Source organism: Arvicanthis niloticus, chromosome 2 (assembly GCF_011762505.2).
Source record: "Arvicanthis niloticus isolate mArvNil1 chromosome 2, mArvNil1.pat.X, whole genome shotgun sequence".
NCBI classification, from domain to species: Eukaryota; Metazoa; Chordata; class Mammalia; order Rodentia; family Muridae; genus Arvicanthis; species Arvicanthis niloticus.
This window is the reverse complement of record NC_047659.1, coordinates 124,809,255-124,831,181: the sequence shown is the minus strand read 5'-3', so window position 1 is coordinate 124,831,181 and position 21,927 is coordinate 124,809,255. Positions and strand designations below refer to the sequence as shown.

At 40.5% G+C, this 21,927-nt stretch overlaps 1 protein-coding gene across 6 annotated transcripts in view; it reads left to right on the top strand.

Moving 5' to 3' along the window:
* Window positions 1-21,927, top strand: part of Ncoa6 (nuclear receptor coactivator 6) — a 78,803-nt gene that overhangs the window by 50,198 nt on the left and 6,678 nt on the right. For 2 of the 6 annotated variants that reach the window (XM_034494394.2, XM_034494393.2), the window contains 6 exons: window positions 1,089-1,235; window positions 4,882-5,998; window positions 8,350-8,471; window positions 11,526-14,513; window positions 17,348-17,416; window positions 20,331-20,367. In XM_034494394.2, coding sequence (XP_034350285.1) covers window positions 1,089-1,235; window positions 4,882-5,998; window positions 8,350-8,471; window positions 11,526-14,513; window positions 17,348-17,416; window positions 20,331-20,367 — 4,480 coding nt within the window. Of the gene's footprint in view, window positions 1-1,088; window positions 1,236-4,881; window positions 5,999-8,349; window positions 8,472-11,525; window positions 14,514-15,507; window positions 15,618-17,347; window positions 17,417-20,330; window positions 20,374-21,927 lie in introns of those variants that run through there. The other 4 variants (XR_013108931.1, XM_076930055.1, XM_034494395.2 and 1 more) reach the window with 4 other exon arrangements.

Genomic DNA, 21,927 nt, shown 5'->3' with positions numbered 1-21,927 from the left:
CAACATAGTAAGGCATGCTCCCATGGTTCCTGGTGAAGTTAAGTTGCCCATCAGTTCTTTCACTCTCTTATAATTGATTTTGCTGAAATACAGGCTCTAATATTATTTCTAAGATATTTAGAAAATATAAGAACATGGCTGCTTCAGACACAATTACTGATTTAGTTAAGTGGAAGCATGTACATGGGGACTTGCTAATGGAAGGACAAATGCATATTTGTCTACAGAGAGTTTTTGAGGGCACTAAAAATGTGGCCCTAATAAATTTGAAGTGAGCTTTAGGTCTCGTTGCTTTTGTAGAGCAGCTGATACCTCACCTAGGTGATCTGGCCACGTCAAGACCTGTGCTACACACATGAGTGGATCTGAGATTCTCTTTATTGCAAACTTGCTTTCTGGAATTAGGCCTTCCTAAAAGGATGTAAACTTGAGTAAGATTATATCAGAGCATGGTTTCTGGTACCATAGCCATGAGTCACAGCAGATCGTAGGAGAGAAAGGCTTAAGTTGATACAGCCTCACTTTGAAGCTCCTGTGAACTCTTGTCTCTTCCAAAGAGACAAGCTCAACACTGGAGGGAGGGAGACTTCTGCAAAGATTGTTATTCATTTCCCTCAAAGGAAAAAAGTTATTACCCATCTATCCTTAATTGGGACCTTACTCTTTCTTTTATAGTATTTCATATCAATTTGTTTGAGTATAAGAGAATTTAGCATACTCCTTTGGTGCCTGTGTTACAGTATGTAAATATTGGGAGTCCATTGTACTACAGAGAAAAGTGAGCCCTCAAACCTTGCTATGATACGTCCTCAGATCATATATAGGGAGCAGATTGCCATTTTTTCCTTGGCATGTTCTAAGTGTAAATTTTTTAGTATTTCCTTTTCATTTTGACAGTGTTCATATAAGGGATTGTGTTGTTTTTTTTAACCATCTTTCCCAACCTTATTATTAAAGATCCTACCAGTGTGACAGAAAGAGCTAAGCCAGTGGAAACTCCATGCAGCTCATCCTTCCTTATTCATTCCATATCTCAGCAACAGTATAAATTTGCTAGGTAACTGCCTTACTCATTGTTTTCTATTAAGGAATGCCTAAACGCCTCCCACCTGGCTTCTCAGCAGGACAGGCCAATCCCAACTTTATGCAAGGTCAGGTGCCTTCCACCACAGCAGCCACCCCTGGGAATTCAGGAGCCCTTCAGCTGCAAGCAAATCAAAATGTCCAGCATGCAGGTTTGTTTACTTTTATTTAGCCATGTGTGTTGAGTGAGTATTGATCAGGTGGTAAATACCTTGAAAGACAATAGAGGTATAAAAATGAACAAGTCATGGTCTTTCTCTTTAATTTCAAACACATAGATACACTTTGGGGTGATGATTGAAATATGGAAAATAAGTTATTTCTCAAGAATCAGGAAACACTTTTGGAAAGGAAATGAAACTTCAGTTAGAAGTGTCTAACTTTTGTCACAGACGCACGTACCCACACACACATACACACACGTACACACAGGCTTTCTTTTCTTTCTATAAAGGGCCAAATAATAAATAGCTTAGATCATTTGGTCTGTATTACAACTGCTCAATCTGCTTAGTGAGGAAATAGTTCTCCCAATCCTTTCCTGTTTCTAAACCCACCATACCTGACTTGCTGACCCCTAGATTAGAGCTTGCTCAGGTAAAAGGCATTTCTGGGAAAGGAAACCATAAACTCATAGGTATGTAGGTACATGGCACGTTTGAATACCTTCAACTCTTAAAATCTCTATATAATATATATTAGCTTCATTTATGCTGAATGTCTAAATTCTAGTATGCAGTGTGGCATTTTTCCAATTTATTCAGTACCAATAGTGTAGTATACATGAGCAAGTTTGGAGAGGAAATAACATAGTATATTGGCTGATAATAAGTATTCTTTGAAGCAGTTTTTAAAGCCCAAATTTCATGTTACTGGGTTTCTTCTGGTTGCTTAGGAACTAAGTGACTAATCTTTTTGCCCTTTCTCATTGAAGTCATTTGCACTAAGTTAGCTTAAGTTTTCCTGAACTCCCAACGTTCATTGTAAATTGCTTAGAGAATGGGGGAAAAAAAAATCTAGAGCCCACAAGATGTTTCAGCAGGTTAAAGTGTTTGTTCTTGCTTTCCTTGCCAATGGTAATATTTGCCTACACATACATCATACACACAAACACACTACCACCATCACCACATCACACACACACAATAATAATAAATAAGTACAAATTTAATTTTTTAAGAAATAAAAACAAGGGACTAGAGTTGGCTCAGTGTTTTTAAAAGGCTTTCTGCTCTTCCAGAGAACCTATGTTTAGTTCTCAGCATCCATATCAGTGGCTCCTGACTGCCAGTCATTCTGGCTTCTGGAGATCTGACACCTCCTCTGGATCCATGAGCACACACAGACGTGTGCCATTCATTCACACACATAAATACACATACATAAAAATAAAAAAATTAAAGAGGAAAAGAATGAGGCTGGACATGGTGGCATATGCCTTTAATCTCAGCACTTAGGAGACAAAGGTGGGAGAATCTCTGTGAGTTCGAAACCAGCCTGGCCAACATAGTGAGTTCCAGGGCAGACAGGGCTACAAAGAGAGACCCAGTCTTAGGGTGGGGGTGGAGGGCGGATCTTAATAAATAAAAAGCTCATATTGTCATTTGAAGGATGAGAGAAAAGTAGGACTATTTGATTTTTCCTAGCTGCTAATATAAAATTACCTTCTTGAGTATATGTATTAGTGTTTTATAGAAAGTTTAAAATCATAAAATTCATAATCCTTGGGGTGGAAGAGATGGCTTAGTAGTTTTGAGCACTGGGTGCCCTTCCAGAGGACCAAGGCTTGCTTCTCAACACCCACATGGTGACTTATTCCAATTTCAGGGAATTCCACAGGCACCAAGCATATAAGTTGTATACAGACATATACAGGCAAAAACACCTGTACACATAAAATAAAAATAATTTTTTAAAAATGTACAATTCTTCCACCCTGGCACAGCTATTTATTTTTTAAAGGAAGACTTCCATGTGTACCTATGGTTTTTATTTCTCCATTTGGTCCATTTAAAGCAGCTCTCCTCTTGTCTAGCATTTTCTATTCTGTTACTCTGTCTTAGTGTTCTGTTAACTTTTATTACTTCCTGAAAAATTTGGTTTTTTACGTTTTTGTCTCTTGCCTCTAAAGGGAACTTTTTTATTGATACTAAATCAGCACTGGATTTAATACCAATAACTAGATAAACCTAATTGTTATTGGATACTCAAATAATTGTTGCTTGGGTGACTGTATACTTGTATGTGCAGTGTTTATGGAGTTCAGGTTTGACTTTATGAGGCTGGTTTAGAAAGCCTTCCTGAAACTCAGGAAGCAGTGTGATAGTGGAACCAATGGACAGTTTATGCTTCTCTCTCAGGCTAGAGCATGGACTGGTCTGTAACTTCATTAGATTGCCACTTTATAGCTCCTATTTAAAGTTTAAAAAAATCAGAATTAGGACATGGTTCCATTGGTAAAGAGCTTGCTGTGGAGGCATGAGAACCATAGTTTGGATTCCAAGAACCCACATAAGCTGAGTGAGTGTGGCAGCTACCTGTAATCCCAGGAATTGGCAAGTAGAGACCTGCACAGACCATACACATTCGAATGTGCGTACACATGTACATACCATGCACATGTACATACATACACCAAAAATGGCAGGATAAAATTAACTGCATGCACTCAAGGTATGTAAGTAGAGTGCCTTCCCAGCATATAAGAGGCCTTAAGTTCATTGTTTTATTTTTGATGTTTTGAGATAGGCTCTTACTATGTAGTTAAGGCTGCCCTTGCATTTATGACAGTTCTCTTGCCTCAGCTTTCCAGGTGCTAGGATTACAGGCATCAGCCACTATGCCCAGCTGAGGAAAATGTAAAGCCAAACATAGTGGTGCAGCTAAAGGCAGTAGAGCATGCTTTTTTCAGAGCAGCCGGCTAATAGTGAGGTCCTGTCACAACCGAACCAACAAAGTAAGCCAGGTGGTTTCTCAGTTTAAGTGGGCGGGGTAGATTGTGAGTGTAACTCTGACAGACTTTGTGCTAAGTATATGGAAGGCTGCGGGTTCAGTGTCCAATATTACAGTAAGAATTGGAGATAAAGCTAGTAGCTATAGGACAGTTCCAAGGATCCAACAGTAAACAATACAGCTGGCCAGACAGTACCAACAGTAAGTACCTTTAGTTCAAAGAGAACTTAGAACAAGTCCCATATAGTCCAGTAGGGACTGTCTCAGAGTAAGAACACTAAACTTTTAGCATCCTCCTGTTTCTAGGTCACTTTAGCAGAGGTACCCTGTCCTTAGGAAATACTGTATACTGTCTTCTTTAAAGTGCAGCATCTATACTTCACACACATAGTCTTTAAAAGGCATAATTACTCTTCAAAGAAGCATTTTTAAAATGTCTCTTCTGTGTTCCTGAGTTTTTTCTAGAGGATACTGGTATATTCTTTGTTTCCCTTGTTTACTCATAATGAGGCTCATTTTCTAGCCCATGATGGTTTTTAAGTTTTATGCACAGTAAGGTAGTTACAAGCTATGTTATAAAGCTGATAATGCTTCATTTAATCTGAAAGTAAACTTAATTTTCTAATGTTATCGTTAAGTTACTATATAAGAGTAAAGTCATATTTTCCCTAGTGTATGATCATGGAAAATGTAAGCAGTTACCTCCAGAGTCTAAAATACTCACAGACAGTGTGTTAAACATGGACATTTATGTTGGTATATGGATGATGAGTGCCTTTCTAAGTAATGTAATTTGAGTATCTTAATATGATGATAATTTTTTATTCTTTATTTTTGTTTCTTAAGGTGGTCAAGGAGCTGGTCCTCCTCAAAACCCAATGCAGGTGTCTCACGGGCCACCAAATATGATGCAACCCAGCCTCATGGGAATTCATGGCAACATAAACAACCAGCAGGCTGGTAGCTCTGGGGTGCCTCAGGTGACCCTGGGCAACATGCAAGGCCAGCCCCAGCAGGGCCCACCATCTCAGCTAATGGGCATGCACCAACAGATTGTGCCCTCACAGGGCCAGATGGCCCAGCAACAAGGAACTTTGAACCCTCAAAATCCTATGATCCTTTCAAGGGCCCAGCTTATGCCACAGGGCCAGATGATGGTGAACACTCAAAACCAAAATCTTGGACCTTCACCCCAAAGGATGACCCCACCCAAGCAGATGATTCCCCAGCAGGGCCCACAAATGATGGCACCACATAACCAGATGATGGGGCCTCAGGGGCAAGTTTTGCTTCAGCAGAACCCAATGATAGAGCAAATAATGACCAATCAGATGCAGGGGAATAAGGCGCAATTTAACTCTCAGAACCAATCCAATGTCATGCCGGGACCAGCACAAATAATGAGGGGACCAACTCCGAATATGCAAGGAAACATGGTGCAATTCACAGGACAGATGTCAGGACAGATGCTGCCTCAGCAAGGGCCTGTGAACAACAGTCCATCTCAGGTTATGGGGATTCAGGGGCAGGTTCTGCGGCCACCAGGACCCAGCCCACACATGGCCCAGCAACATACTGATCCTGCTACTACAGCAAATAATGATGTCAACTTGTCTCAGATGATGCCTGATGTTAACATACAACAAACCAGCATGGTCCCTCCACATGTGCAGAGCATGCAGGGAAATAGTGCTTCGGGAAGCCACTTCTCAGGCCATGGAGTGTCTTTCAATGCACCATTTGGTGGTGCACCCAATGGAAGTCAAATGTCTTGTGGTCAAAATCCAGGCTTTCCAGTCAATAAGGATGTAACATTAACAAGCCCATTGTTGGTCAACTTACTGCAAAGTGACATTTCTGCAGGCCATTTTGGTGTAAACAATAAACAAAATAATACCAATGCAAATAAACCGAAGAAGAAGAAACCGCCTCGGAAGAAGAAGAATTGTCACCAAGATCTAAAGTAGGTTATAGTCAGTTTACCTCAAATATGACCCCTTTTTTGTGTGTGTGGACATTTGTTGATAGATTTTTTTTTAATTAATTTTTTTGTTTTGTTTTGTTTTGGGGGGGGTGGTGTTTTGTTTTGTTTTTAGTGTTTTGGTTCTGAGAGAGGGTTTTACTATGTAGCCTTGACTGTCCTTGAACTCACTCTGTAGACCAGGCTGGCCTCAAACTCACAGGAGATCTGCCTGCCCCTGTCTCTTAAATGCTGGGATTAAAAGTGTGCACCACTCCCTCAGCCTGAAAAGTGGCCAGTGGTATCCCACTGCCATCCTATAGAGCACAGACTTGAATGTTATGCTGCCTATTGGGAAATTTGGGGAATGTATTTGATGAAGCAAAACTGCTTGTGGAAATACTCTGCATCTAGCAAATAGGGAAAAGGTTTTTGCATGTGTGCTTTTTCTCTAAAAGTCTCTTATCATCCCTAAGAGCTTCCATCAGTTTCCCTTATGTAAAAGTTCCTCAGAGGAGCTCTTTCATAAGACATAACAGGAAGGGTAATTAACAATTATGTTTCATATCCTAAAACTACAAAGTAAGTTATGTTTCTGATTTTTGGCTGTTTCCTGAGCTTTTGAAGTAGATTTTTAGCCTTTAATCATAAAATGAGTTCAGAGACCTTATCAACAGGGACTAGTGACTGATGAATATAAAACAGTTTGAGATAAATTGCTAGGCCAAGCATGGTGGCTCACACTTGTTATCTCAACACTCAGGAAGCTGAGACAGGAACCTAGCTTAAGATACCGAGGGAGACCTTAGAGAGAAGGGGGAAAAGATGGGATGGGAGGAACCAGAGACAGAAAGAAAACTCAAACAAGGGAGGTTTGTCTAAATGAGCTTAAATGTTACAGCTGCCTTTACCAAGCTTTCCTGCAGCGCTCTTTGGTTTTAGCCCATCATAGTAACTTGCTACTTCCAAAGTCAGTCACTATATATTAACAACATATATTTTCCTGAATTCAGACTTATTTTCCTTATACCTAGACCTCACTTAAATTCCTGATTTATCAACTTGTCTGGGTTTTTTTTTTTTTTTTTTTTTTTTTTTTTTTTTTTTTTTTTTTTTGCATATGAGCACACTTTAGCTGTCTCCAGACACACCAGAAGAGAACATCAGGTCCCATTATAGATGGTTGTGAGCCACCATGTGGTTGCTGGGAATTGGACTCAGGACCTCTGAAAGAGCAACCAGTGCTCTTAACTGCTAAGCTATCTCTCCAGTCCTATTAACCTGTCTGAATAACATTTTTTTATGGTAGTAATTATTCCCCTCAGTAGGCTGGAAATAAAATTACACTTAATTCATTTTCCATTAGTATGTATTTTTGTTGTCTTTACCAGTCTTATGGTGAATTATTGATTGAACACACTTTTAAAAGGACCTTCAACAGCATCAGGTCTCCTAGGAAAGAGAGAGAGTAAGCTTAGGAGGAAGGTAACCTACCTCCAGTTCTATCATTATCTTACCATGAAACCTGTCTTAGTCTATTAGGGTCTTTGTTTTCTTATCCATAACAATAGGAGAACCAGAGCAGATAACTAAATTTTGGTGGATTTTATTTCTTTCATTGTTTTAACTATAAAAATTTTTTAAGTGAGGGATACCACAAAATATTTATGATTTGAAATAATTGGGAAATTATAGAAAGAACAAATTGGCATAGTGATTTGGTTGTGCTTAGGACCTGTTAAATGCTGGGGGAGGGGGGGTGGTTTCTCTTATTTTATTTTTTATATGTTTGGGTATTTTGGCTGCATATGTCTGTGCACCACATGCTTCTGTATCTGGTGCTACCAGAGGCTAGAAAAGAGCATCAAGTCTTCTGGAACTATAGTGACAGGTGGTGCCATGATAGTGCTGGGAATTGAACCTGGATCCTCTGGAAAAGCAACCATAGCTTATAACCTCTGAGCCATCTCTCCAGCCCTATGCTGCTGCTGGTGATGCTGTTTTTTAAAGGAATTTATGTGGTTTATAAAACTATATAGAGTGTAATGGGACAAAATACTGCAGAGTACTGGTAGCTCAATCCTGATCAGGCTATAAACATCAAAGGTCATTCATTGTATGAAACATAGTATCAAGAATTAGAAGGTAACACTGAGTAAGTACACTTGCTAAGACAAAGTGAACTTTAAGGTTTTATGAAATGGCCAGGTTACTCATGTCAATATTGAGAACAGACTAGAAAGATACAAATAATGATAAGAGCAATATGTAAACACATTGTCCTTGTTTAAAGTAGGAAGAGGTTGCACTAGGTTCCTGTGTTCTTTATACAGTCTGTGCTACTTATATTTTAGCACCCCAGATAATCGTCCAACTGGTCTAGAGGAAGTTGATCAACAGTCATTACCTGGAGAACAAGGAATCAGCTTGGACAACACAGGTCCTAAACTACCAGACTTTTCAAACCGGCCACCAGGTAATATATTAGCTAAAATTATATACTTTGCATTGCATATACACCTTTACCAGGCTTCTTTCTCTTCGGTGAAACAATAATGCTCTCTGTCTACTAACTAGACTGCTTCAGAAATACACTGTGCAAGTTCTGCATTGGTTAAGTAAATTACTTCAGATCTAATGTCCATAGGTACATGTAAATGTACACACATGCAGATTTGCTTAAATTCTCTTCATCATAAGTCCTCAATGAGACTGAATGGAAAGTGCCTTTTTTGGTCAGCATTGTAGTTTTAGTTACCATGAGAATAAAGTATGATAATAAAGAAATCTACTCACTCTATCCTGCTTGTCTGCAGTTCTTACTTCCTGAGACTTTCTCAAAGCAGAGAATCACTGCTAGGACTTAAAGCAAGATGACTTTTTTTTTTAATAAAAAAGTTTATTGTGACTCTTTAAAACATAAGCAATACTCATATGACTACTGTCAGCTTAATAACTTAAAATGAATAGTACCAATAGTATTGAAGCCCCTTCTCTGATTATAAAATGTTATCTTTTCAATGTTAAAGAGCATGGGTTTATAAAAGTCTATAATTCTTTCCAACCTAGGTATTATGGAACTAAGACCAGATACCATAATTTCTCTGCACCTGTTTTTTCTTGGTCTAAACAATGACTTATAGCTTTATTCCAGAATGAGAGTCAAAGTTTCATAAGCCCTCTCCTGTGGATATAAAGAATTAATGCTTTGTTTCTTCCTCTTAAGTAATTTCACCTATTTTTTGGCATATTAATGAAAGTGATATTTTTTAGAGCTAACCTTTAATCTGCTTTTAATTTATAAATTTATGTGTTTTAAAAGTACACCTGTCATGATGTCAAGACTTGGTGTTATTACAGATTGCTTAGCACACTACAGTCATCTCTAGTGAGCCACAGTAGCACTCTTGAAGCTAGGTAGTTTCTAGTCTTTGGTGAGTACGCTCAAAAGACACGGTGAGCAGGAAGGGAGGTATCCTCTTACCTCAGGCATATCTGACTCTTGCGTGGATTCCAGAGTTTGTTCAAACATTTATTGCCTCCTTTCTGCAAACTGGGAACCTGAGGCTCATTTTAGCCTTTAACAGATTTGAATTGCTAGTGGTGTCTAAATAAATCCCTGGGTTTAATTGACTTTAGAAATAGGTGATTGCCCTGCAAACACTGCTGTCTTATGCAGTCTGCTTCTCTCTTTACTATCTGCCTGGCCGCTAAAGGCATCAAGGCTTCCTATCCTTGACTAATATATGTAGTTATTGTGTGTACCTGGCTTTCCCTCTCAACCACCTATCCCAATCTGTCTTCTTACCACTAAGCCCCTTTGGACTGATTCCTCCAGCTTCTGGACCCTTTATAACAGCTGAGCCTTTAGCTCTTGCTTTTGAGAGGCTGCCATGTCATCTCTATTACTGTCTTTGTATTTACTGTGCTGTCTGATAAACTCATATAAAGGTCTGAAAGGCATCTGTGTTAGATCCCTGACACAAATGGACTTTTTCAAAAATTAGACTTTTCTTAATGTCGGAACCCCAAAGTATATAAGAACCTGTTGTGTTTGACCTATTGGAATGCCAGTATCAAGAAGTTACTCGGGCCTAAAACAAAACAAAACAAAACAAAAGGATTTTAAAGAAAATCTTCAAAACTGTATTCCCAGCATTTGCAGGGTGGAGGCAGCAGGGTTAACAGTTCAAGTTCATCCTCAGCTACCTAATGAGTTTAAGACCACCTGGGCTACTTGGGACCCTGTCACCAAAAAACAAAGATAAACAAAAAAAATCAAAAACAACTTCAGAACTGGATTCTGCTCGTTGATACCATGGAAATCTTTGACTAGAAGACAGTAGCTCTGTTAAGCATAGAGTCTGGCCAAAACGTTTGGGTAGCTGCTCTGAAAAAATCTTGATCCAGAATTTCTTCCAGCTGCCAGAGCTAGTTATTTGTGTTCTTACACTTTCTGCAAAATATCCAAATTATTTTTCATGCAACAGTTGAATAAATATAATTATGGAGTCACATCCCTGATGTATTTCCACTTTGCCACACTAAACCACTTTATACTTGGCTTAATTTGGATCTTCCTTTATGCTGATTGTATAAGACTTTTTTTTTTCAGAAATTCAAATAAATCATGACAAAAGAGGGAAGCATGTATGGTGATGCCTTTTGCAAATTTAGAAGGCATTGTCCTCAGAGTTCTTGTCCCCAAATTACTTTTTATTCCTGAGGTCTGTGCTTCTGGTTTATTTATTCTTCAACTGTGAATTCATAGAAAATACTTTTCCAAACAAAAACTTCTGTATGTGAAGGTACATGAGATGAATATGCATAAAAACTTGAGTATTTTATTTTCACCATAATAATGAGTCCATTGCTCCTCTGTTTATTACACTACTGCACACCTAGGAGCAGTATAGTACATTCAGTTTTCTCCAAAGGATCAAGCCCAAAGGATACAGCATAATATATGGAGACCATGGACCAGACTAATTGAAATCCCGTTTAAAAGAACTCAATCATAGAATTATATATTTAATTTTACTGAAGGAATAAAAAGGCTGTTTGCATCAAAACCAAGTCTTGAGAAAAACAAGTCCTCTGCTCCGAGAAAAAAAAAAAAAAAACTATTTCTAAATGTGTTTTTTATATGCACAGTGAATTACTGATTATTTCTACATGAGACCTAAATGCTGGGCAGCCAGCCACTTACTGTTGATAGTTTCTCTCTTTTCATGTTCATCTGGTAATCCAACCATTTATAGTGCATAGCAGTCTTAATACAGTAATGCTTCATTTGCAACCTAAACACCAAGGGGCTTCATGTTCTTAATGCTTTGCTTTTTGCCTCCTTAAGCAGTCTGCCCCCCTCCCTTGCTTGTGTCAAATAATGAGGGGCTGTCCTGGGAGCAGCATGCCTGAGCTGTTTGTTCACAGTCTGCTACCTATGAGTACTGCTTAGCTATACTCTAAAGGTAGCAAAGTTTTCTCACTGAAAAATCTAACTTCCCTGATTTTGGGGGGCTTGTTTTAGGTTATCCTACACAACCAGTTGAACAGAGGCCACTGCAGCAGATGCCTCCTCAACTCATGCAGCATGTGGCACCCCCACCACAGCCACAACAGCAGCAGCCACAACCACAACTGCCTCAGCAGCAGCAGCAGCCACCACCACCTAGTCAGCCACAGTCTCAGCAGCAGCAGCAACAGCAGCAGCAGCAGCAAATGATGATGATGCTCATGATGCAGCAAGATCCTAAATCCATTAGGCTTCCAGTCTCCCAAAATGTCCATCCTCCACGGGGTCCTCTGAACCCAGACTCCCAAAGAATGCCCATGCAGCAGAGTGGCAATGTACCTGTCATGGTTAGTTTGCAAGGACCTGCCTCTGTGCCACCATCACCTGATAAACAAAGAATGCCGATGTCTGTGAATACTCCTTTGGGAAGTAATTCAAGGAAAATGGTATACCAGGAGAACCCACAGAATTCTTCTAACTCACCACTAGGAGAGATGTCCTCACTTTCTGAAGCTAGTGGCAGTGAAGTACCATCTGTTTCAGGAGGCCCAAATAACATGCCCTCGCACTTAGTAGTTTCTCAGAATCAATTAATGATGACAGGACCCAAACCTGGACCATCTCCCCTTTCAGCAACTCAAGGTGCAACTCCCCAGCAACCTCCTGTAAATTCCTTGCCTAGTTCCCATGGCCACCACTTTCCAAATGTGGCTGCTCCAACTCAGACATCTAGGCCTAAAACACCAAACAGAGCCAGCCCCAGACCCTATTATCCTCAGACACCCAACAACCGCCCTCCCAGCACAGAACCTTCAGAAATCAGTCTATCTCCAGAAAGACTCAATGCTTCCATAGCAGGACTCTTCCCTCCACAGATTAATATTCCTTTACCTCCCAGGCCAAATTTAAACAGGGGCTTTGATCAACAGGGCTTAAATCCAACAACTCTGAAGGCCATTGGACAAGCACCTTCAAATCTTACTATAAATAATCCTCCTAACTTTGCTGCCCCACAAGCTCATAAATTAGATTCTGTGGTGGTGAATTCTGGAAAACAGTCCAATCCTGGAACAACAAAACGGGCAAGTCCAAGCAACAGTCGCAGGTCTAGTCCTGGGTCCAGTAGGAAAACTACCCCAAGTCCTGGAAGGCAAAATTCAAAAGCCCCTAAACTTACTCTGGCTTCTCAAACAAGCACAAGCCTGTTGCAGAACATGGAGTTGCCTAGAAATGTGTTGGTTGGTCCCACTCCACTTGCCAATCCCCCTTTACCTGGAAGCTTCCCTAATAATAGTGGGCTTAATCCCCAGAACCCCACTGTGCCTGGGCCTGCAATGGGGACTGTTCTTGAGGATAACAAAGAGAGCTTGACTGTTCCTCAGGACAGTGATTGCCAGAATTCCCAGGGTAAGAAGGAGCAGGTAAACATTGAGCTGAAAGTAGTCCCTACTCAAGAAGCTAAGATGGTTGTTCCTGAAGATCAATCCAAAAAGGATGGGCAACCTTTGGATCCTAACAAACTCCCCAGTGTTGACGAGAACAAAAATTTGATGTCTCCTGCCATGAGGGAAGCACCAACATCTTTAAGCCAACTTCTTGACAACTCTGGAGCTCCTAATGTGACCATTAAACCCCCTGGGCTTACAGATCTGGAAGTAACACCTCCAGTAGTTTCAGGAGAGGACCTCAAAAAAGCATCTGTCATTCCCACACTGCAGGATCCGTCTTCTAAAGAACCCTCTAATTCTTTAAACTTACCTCACAGTAATGAGCCGTGTTCAACCCTTGCGCATCCAGAATTGAGTGAGGTCAGCTCTAACGTTGCACCAAGCATCCCTCCAGTAATGTCAAGACCTGTCAGCTCTTCCTCCATTTCTACTCCCTTACCCGCCAACCAAATAACTGTATTTGTTACTTCCAATCCCATAACCACTTCATCTAACACATCAGCAGCCCTGCCAACTCATTTGCAGTCTGCATTGATGTCAACAGTTGTCACAATGCCCAACGTGGGTAACAAAGTTATGGTTTCTGAGGGACAGTCAGCTGCTCAATCTAATGCCCGGCCTCAGTTCATTACACCTGTCTTTATCAATTCATCTTCAATAATTCAGGTTATGAAAGGATCACAGCCAAGCACAATTCCTGCAACCCCATTGACAACCAACAGTGGCCTGATGCCTCCCTCTGTCGCAGTTGTTGGACCTTTACACATACCTCAGAACATAAAATTTTCTTCAGCTCCTGTAACACCTAATGTCCCTTCCAGTAGTCCTGCTCCAAATATACAGACAGGTCGGCCATTGGTCCTTAGCTCACGAGCCACTCCTGTTCAGCTGCCTTCCCCTCCTTGTACATCCTCTCCAGTCGTCGCTCCTAATCCTTCTGTCCAGCAAGTAAAAGAACTAAATCCAGATGAGGCTAGTCCTCAGATGAGCACCTCAGCAGACCAGAGCACTCTGCCTTCTTCGCAGCCAGCCACAGTAGTCTCTCCCCTTTTGACCAGTAGTCCAGGCTCCTCTGCCAATCGGCGAAGCCCAGTCTCATCCAGTAAGGGCAAAGGAAAAGTGGACAAAATTGGCCAGATTTTGCTGACCAAGGCTTGTAAGAAAGTTACAGGCTCTCTGGAAAAAGGGGAAGAACAGTATGGTGCAGATGGGGAAACTGAAGGCCCAGGGCCAGAGACCACAGCTCCTGGGCTAATGGGAACAGAGCAGTGCTCCACAGAGCTGGACAGCAAAACCCCAACACCCTCAGCACCCACTCTACTAAAAATGACCTCTAGCCCCATGGGCCCAGGCTCCACCTCAACAGGACCCATCTTACCTGGCGGTGCTCTTCCCACCAGTGTACGCTCAATAGTAACCACATTGGTACCCTCTGAGCTCATCTCCACAGCGCCAACCACAAAAGGCAATCATGGTGGCGTAACATCTGAGCCACTTGCAGGTGGCCTAGTGGAGGAGAAGGTGGGATCCCATCCAGAGCTTCTACCCAGCATAGGTATGTACCTGAGCTTGGCATCAGCTCCTCATGTCAGTTTTTTGCTGACCTGTCCCACAAGAGAGAAAGCACAAGCCCTTTTCTACTTAAAGGAAGAAAAATGACAGTAGTTATAGATTTACTTACTGAAAGTACATTGAAAAATATGCTTTTAAATCGCATGTTCAGTTTATATTCATTAACATGGTTCTTTTCTGGCTTCTGAACTGATTCATGTTTCATTTTCATGTGTATATATGTTTCTCAGTTTTAAAAGCGTTTTCATACATACTATTTCACATCATCTTTATATAGTCTTACTCCTTCCAATGGGTGAAAAGATTGCAGCTCAGAAATGTCTAATATTTGTCGAGCCTGTACTCTGTAAGTCTCTGGCCTGGCATCATCCCTTGAGTGTGAACAGCGACCTGTCTATGCCCCTCCCATAATGAAGACTTACTTGTTCTTCTTGCCTTGTTCTCACTGTATGCTAACTCAGGGGCCTTTCTGTTTGGACTGCTCCAGAAAAGCTTACCAGAAAACAAGGGTTTCCTAATAAGCAAAGGAAGATCTGAGTGAGGAAGAATCAGATAGGCTTGAGTTGGTAACTACCAGTATTTGTCAGTTCAGTGGGCTGGGGCAAGTTTCACTTCCTCCTTTGTAATGTGGAGACAGTAATAGTCATAAGATTTCAGTGATGTAATGCATGTGACATGCTTAGTATAGGACCTAAAATATGGTAATATGGTTTAAGTGTTATTGCCTATTTCCTTTGGACATGGCCTCTTAGTAAACTGCATTAGTGGACATCTAGTTCAAGTTATTTTCTGTATACTAGATCAGTGGTGAATACTGGAAGTACAGGTTTCTTTATACCTCCTTTCTCCTGTATGGCTCAAATGGTGCAGAAGCTCCGTGTTCCTAGAGACAAGTTAGTCATAGAGACAAGTTAGTCATAGCTGGGAGGCCTCTGCAGTATCTAAGCCAGCTAATAATGCCTCTTTTATTTATGCAGCTAAAATACTTTGAGTGCCTACCAATTAGGAGGAGGAGCAGAAAGAATACCAGCTTCAGGTTATGATCAGAGTTCAAATTTTAGCTCCACTGGTTGCCAGTTACAGTCTGGTGAGTTTCTCGTACTTCACCTGTGAAGTGGAGATTATAATTCTACAACCCAGGGTATGTAGGATTCAGTGAGAGAACTTGAATATCAAGTGCCAGCATACTGCCTCAGACATAGCTCTCGAAAGGTTCCCTCCCTTCTTTCTCCTGCTTATTTTCCTTAGTGTTAAAGATACAGGAAGGGGTGAAGGCCTGCAGAGAGTTCATTGTCCTTATAGGAGAGGGGGGGGGGGCTTTGCTGGGAACGGCTCTGTGTTTCAAGTTTGAATTTTGTTGATATAGATGACTGTAAGAATTAAAAAGAAAGCTGGGCATGGTGGTGCACACATGCAGCACGTGGGAGAGGAGGGAAGAAGACCGAGAGCAGGGCCATCCTCAGCTACATACTGAGTTTGAGGCCAAGCTAAGCTACATGAGACCTTGTGTAAACCAGAAGCAACTGGTATGGCTTAAATAGATTCTCTGCTGCTCGATATTTCCATTTCTATTTCCTTTTAGGGAACTTTTTCCTCTGATACTAAGAGAGTAATGATGAAATAATTAGAAAATATTTTCATTTGGATCACAATTGATAGTAGAAAAACATAAGTTTTAGGGAGATGAACTAGCACTTAAGTTACTAAGCAGAGAGAGAAATCTACAAAATTCAGATTCCATCAGAGGGTAAAACTTACTGTTGTAGTTTATCAAGAATTTTAAGCTGTAATGTTAAGATGGGAAACATACCCTTGATAGCCCTGGTGTACTTAAGCCTTAAGTCTTCACTGTACAATCCATGAAGTTCTGTTCTAGAGTGTCTCGTGTGTTCTAGCTCGAGGGTCTAAATCGTTCTGTCTTTCAAAGACTCATTCTGACATTTCGACCTGAAGAATTCCTTTACATTTTCAGCCTAGAATATTCCTTTCCTTTGGACTTCCATGGCACTTTATATTTTATGTGTCTCTTTCCATATGACATCTTAGTAGAGTGTACTGTATGTGTTTATATTACCTTCCATAATAGGCTGAGTTGCCTATGGAAAATTTTTATAGCTATTTGTTAGAAAAGTATATAATACTATATTGATTTATCTATTGTCTGTTTTAAACTCATCACTCTTGCTAGTTGCTATAGAAAAGTACAGAATTGTGTGTTCTGGTAATCAAGGAGTGTGTGTAGCCTCTGCCGGGGTTAATTTTTAAATGTTGAGGTGAGTGGTTTTAAAAGTAGCTAGCTTGCTTACTAAGACATAGCTTTCAGGTGGTGTTTTGTTTTTGTGTTTTGTTTTGTTTTGTTTTGTTTTAGAAAAAATTAGGCCTAGTGTGGTGGTGCATGCTTGTACTCCCAGCACTGTGGAGACTGGGGTGAGAGGATCAAGAGTTTAAGACCAGGCTGAAGAAACTGAGAAAGACCCTTTCTGAAAACCACACAGAAAGAAATAAGTCAGAACCTGAAATTGGACCTGAAACTGCAGTTTTGGCTACAGTTCTTGTGGCCATCTCCTTCCTGGTTCTTTCTAGTGTAAAGGGAGGAGCAGGTCAGCAGGTCCTGGGGCAGATCCTTGCTGCTGAAGGTAGTTGGTTTAGTAGTTGGTTTGTTAAGTACATATTGAAGATCAGCTTCAAGCCAGCAAGCATGGCCTTCTAAGAATATGGTGTTTCAGCAGTTACTTAGTTGCTTGGTTAATGATTTCTGGTTTAGTTAGGGGAAGAAAAAAAAAAGTAAAAGACCTATTTGTTTGTTTCTTGCCTTAGCCCCTTCACAGACTTTAGTCCCAAAGGAATCTCCAGCCACAGCACTGCAGGGGTCCGTTGCCAGACCAGGTAAGGTACTGTTTAGAATGTCTTGTTGGAGTGGGATGGGTTACATTGAAGGAGTCAGTGCTGTTCTCAGGCCAGTAAGTATCTCCAGCTGTCTTACCTACTTGTTTTCCAAGCCAGCTTAAAATGAATGGCAGAACTTGTGTTCTGATATATAGCATGAATGTCCCAAAATGTAGTTTGTTGGATTATCATGGTGGGTGTAGACGCATATTTCAGCCCCTCTGCTTACAGTAAATCATCCTAGCCATCTCCATGACCAAGATATTGTAAATAGTCCTAGTAAACAGCACTAGGAGTGGTGTTTTGGGAAGGAGAATTCAATTACAACAGCTGCTGTGAGATGCTAGCTGGGTCAGCTCTGAACACACAAGTACCTTGATAGCAGTAAGAACACTTCTGCCTCTGCAAAATAGACGCCAGAGCCAATGAGTATCATAGACATTTTCATAGTTTTACTTGGTTCTTTTTCACAGAAGGCTGTTGAAGGTGCAAAAAAGAAAGTATGACTGGTTCCCAGAGGAAGTTAGAGTATCATTGACCATGTGTACTGGGCTGATGGCTTAGTAGGTGAGAGCACTTGCTGCTCTTTCAGAAGACCAGATCAGTTCCCAGCACCCACATCTGATGTTCATAGGTGCCTGTAGCTCCAACTCCAGGGGATCTTGCAAATCTTGTGGTCTTTGGACACTCAAGCACATGGCACATCTCACATGTGTGCATGTGTAAACACACCCTTAGAACCTTTCACTTACATAAATTAATGTAAAAGTTCTCAAAATCAACTTGTCTTCTTTCAAAAGCGCATACATGTAAGCCAGGTCTAGTGGCACATGCCTTTATCCCAGCACTTGAGCAAGCAGAAATCTGAGTTTGAGGCCAGCCTCCTCAAATAGTAAGGTCCAGAACAGTCATGACTACATTATAAAGAGACTGTCTTAAAAATAAACAAACAGAATTTTATTTTATTTTATTTTATTTTATTTTATTTTATTTTTTGGTTTTTCAAGACAGGGTTTCTTTATGTAGCCCTGGCTATCCTGGAACTCACTCTGTAGACCAGGCTGGCCTCGAACTCAGAAATCCGCCTGCCTCTGCCTCCCAAGTGCTGGGATTAAAGGCGTGCACCACCACTGCCCGGCTCAAACAGAATTTATTAATTAAAAATTAAGAATACAAGAGCAGACTAGCCTGATGTAGTACATGCCAATAATCCTAGCACTCAGGAGGCTGAAGCAAGAGGATTACTACTATGAGGCCACATAGAGGAGGCTACATAGGGAGTTCAGGAAGCTTGTGATATAGAATGAGATGCCTGGGGTGAAGCTCTTCAAGGTTTGCACTGCTTTTTACTTGAACTATTTTTTATTATTGATCTAGCACCTTAGACTGCTCATCCACATTTTTATTATTGAGTATATATTAGGTGAATTTGTATGCTCTAGCTGACCCAGCAAGGAAGTAAACACCCAAAAAGGAGTTAGTGTCTGTTTCTTCTGACATTACATCAAGTGTTATGTAAGAGATTCTGGGAACTAAGCAGAAGAACAAAAGCAAAGATTCCCTTCTGTGAGCATTTTGCAGTGAAGGTCCAGCCTCCTCACATGAAAAGTGCAAAGTGACCATCAATGCAACAGATAGGAATGGTTGATGTTGAGTTATTATTAAGTACTAGGCACTATACTAAAACTTGTGTGTTTTATTTCAATTTAAACTTAATGCTAAAGCAGATAATATAATCACCTATATCTTTCATATGAGTCACTGAGTCCTGAGAAAACAAATAATTTACATATGAACACATGGATAATAAGAAATTTCATACAACCGGTATGGTAGCTCATTTCCTGTAATCTTAACACTTAGCCTGAGGCAGGAGGATTGCCATGAGTTTGGGGCTCAGCCTGGGCTGCATAGTAAGTTCTAGAACAGCATGGGCTACAGAATGAGCTCCATACACTTAAGAAAGGAAGGAAGAAGAAGAAAGGAAGGAAAGGAAGGAAGAAAGGAAAGAAAGAGAAACTTGGGGTTAAGAAAAATAAAGCCAAGTAACTCTGCCTTCTAAGAGATGACCATGCTCTTTGTCTGGCAATTTAGCTATTGAGCCTGAGGCACTGGGTTCTTTTAAGTAGGAAAACAGGCCCAGGGCCAGGGAGGGCACAGGCAGGAGACATGGTTGTCCAGTACATTAGTGAAAGTCCTTTGGCCTTTGTAAAAGATAGAGCTAACTAGAGGTATATTAATAGAAGTAGAAGGTTTTTTGTTGTTTTTATTTTATTTAGTTTCATTTTATTGCTGGTGCTGAAAAGAAGTATCTGATAAACTCAGAGAATGCTCACTGATGCAGTCCTGCCAGACAGACTGTTTCAGTTGTTTCTAGGTCATTGCTTGGTGGTTGAAGAAGGCTATGAAGTAGCTCAGAAATAAATATAATTTAGTCTGGGCAGTATCTCAAAGCAGGGCCTTCTAAAATTCAATGAAAATGTTAAGGAGGGAAAATGAAACTTTAATAGACATTCTATTATGTTTAAAGGTAATTGCCTTTAAAAAGAAAGTGCAGGAGGGTGGTGATATTTTAAAAATGAAAACAACCTCTTCTACATGAAGAGTCTTCTTTTACTAACCTAGTTTTAACTGGATAAAATCTGAGCCAGGCAATGTGAATTTAGTTCTGTTGATCCAAACAAGATTATTTCACAGTGAACTATAAATAAAAATAAACCAAGTAAGCACCCCCAACAAACCGAGTTGGGTCAGTGCCAACTTTGTCTCCACATCCGACATGATGAGACTTCTGCAGGACATGGAGAATTGTTAGTATAAGTATGGCATTCTGGGTTCTCTAGATTCCTAGTCCTCCCTGTAGACACACATAACAACAGCTTCCACATCTCATTCCTCCTTGTATTTTTTACAGAACTTGAGGCAAATGCTGCCATAGCCTCTGGACAAAGGTAAGATGACCATTTCTGCAGACTTTGCATGACCCTGGCATAAGCTGCTTTGAAGGACATCAGCTCAGTCTTTAAACGTCTCCTCTCCTTGTCCTTCTCCTGTGCTCTGGCCCCAGTTGATTTTCACTGCTCACATAGAGAGTCCTTCCTCCAGGAAACATTTCACCTAATAAAACTTGATGACTACATTTCTATCTTTTATGATTGCTTTGGAAACGGATGATGTATTCAGCACTCAACATAGTGAGGAAGTGAGTGTTGTGTTTATGAATGTCACCTTCTTTACCAGTGCTCCTCAGATGTGTCGTCTGAACATAGTTGTCTGATCCTCAAAGGTGAAAAAGGAAAAAGCCATATAGGTAGGGTATAAACCCAAGCCCATATTTTGTTAGTTAGTTGTACTGCCCTATATAACCAAACAGATGAGGCACATCTGTGCTTTAAGCTCATTAGCTCTAGAAAGGAGTTTTATCTCCCAAGAATCACCCTTTTGTGTAGTGAAGGCATGCAGTAACATTTCAATGAATGCCTCATATTTATATAGAAATTTAGTTGTAAGTATCTTCACAATCATTTCTCATTGAACCTTCATATCAGCTCTTAATATCAGCTAACATTTCTTGAATATTATTCCTTGCCGTACTCTGGGCTATGAGCTCTCTAGATGTAGTCACAGATGCAAGCACATGGTGAAATTGAGTCTCCAACCCATCTCTTTCTGACCCCAGAACCCTCACGTTTGACCTATGTATTATAGCAGACAAGTGGGGATTTTGTGTAGAGATCAAGGAGTTAAATATTGTAGCTGATAAATGCACAGGTTCTCCAGCTCGACCCATGTTATCTAATTCCAAAGTCATTACTATTCCTATTAACCACCCATCTGGTTTATTTAAGATTCATTTTATTTAATGTATATGAGTACACTGTAGCTGTCTTCAGACATACAAGAAGAGGGCATACAAGAAGATGGTTGTGAGCCACCATGTGGTTGCTGGGAATTGAACCCAGGACCTCTGGAAGAGCAAGCAGTTGGTGCTCTTAACCGCTGAGCCATCTCTCCAGCCCCACCCATCTGTTTTTATTTGAATTGAGCTAATACTTGAATTCATTTGAGTTTCTTAAATATATGCCAACTATTTATCTAGAAGAAGGGTCTATCAAGATCACATATACTTCATAGGTATCTGTTCACAGAGCTGCCTGAACACTGACTACCCAAACACATGAGAGTTGTTGTATTGCTGTGGCTGGCTGGCTGGCTGGTTTTCTTTCTTTCCTTCCTTCCTTCCTTCCTTTCTTTCTTTCTTTCTTTCTTTCTTTCTTTCTTTCTTTCTTTCTTTCTTCCTTTCTTCCTTCCTTCCTTCCTTCCTTCCTTCCTTCCTTCCTTTCTTCCTTCCTTCCTTTATTTGGTCATAAGAAAAAGGGTCCACCATTAGGAACTGTCTTCAGAAAAGTTAACTATTTACTAAGTTCAAACAGAAAAGTAGCCTTAGAATCTCTAAAAGGTGATGTGAACCTCTTTACTTGTAACTCCACCCTAGCTTCACTCTGGCCTCT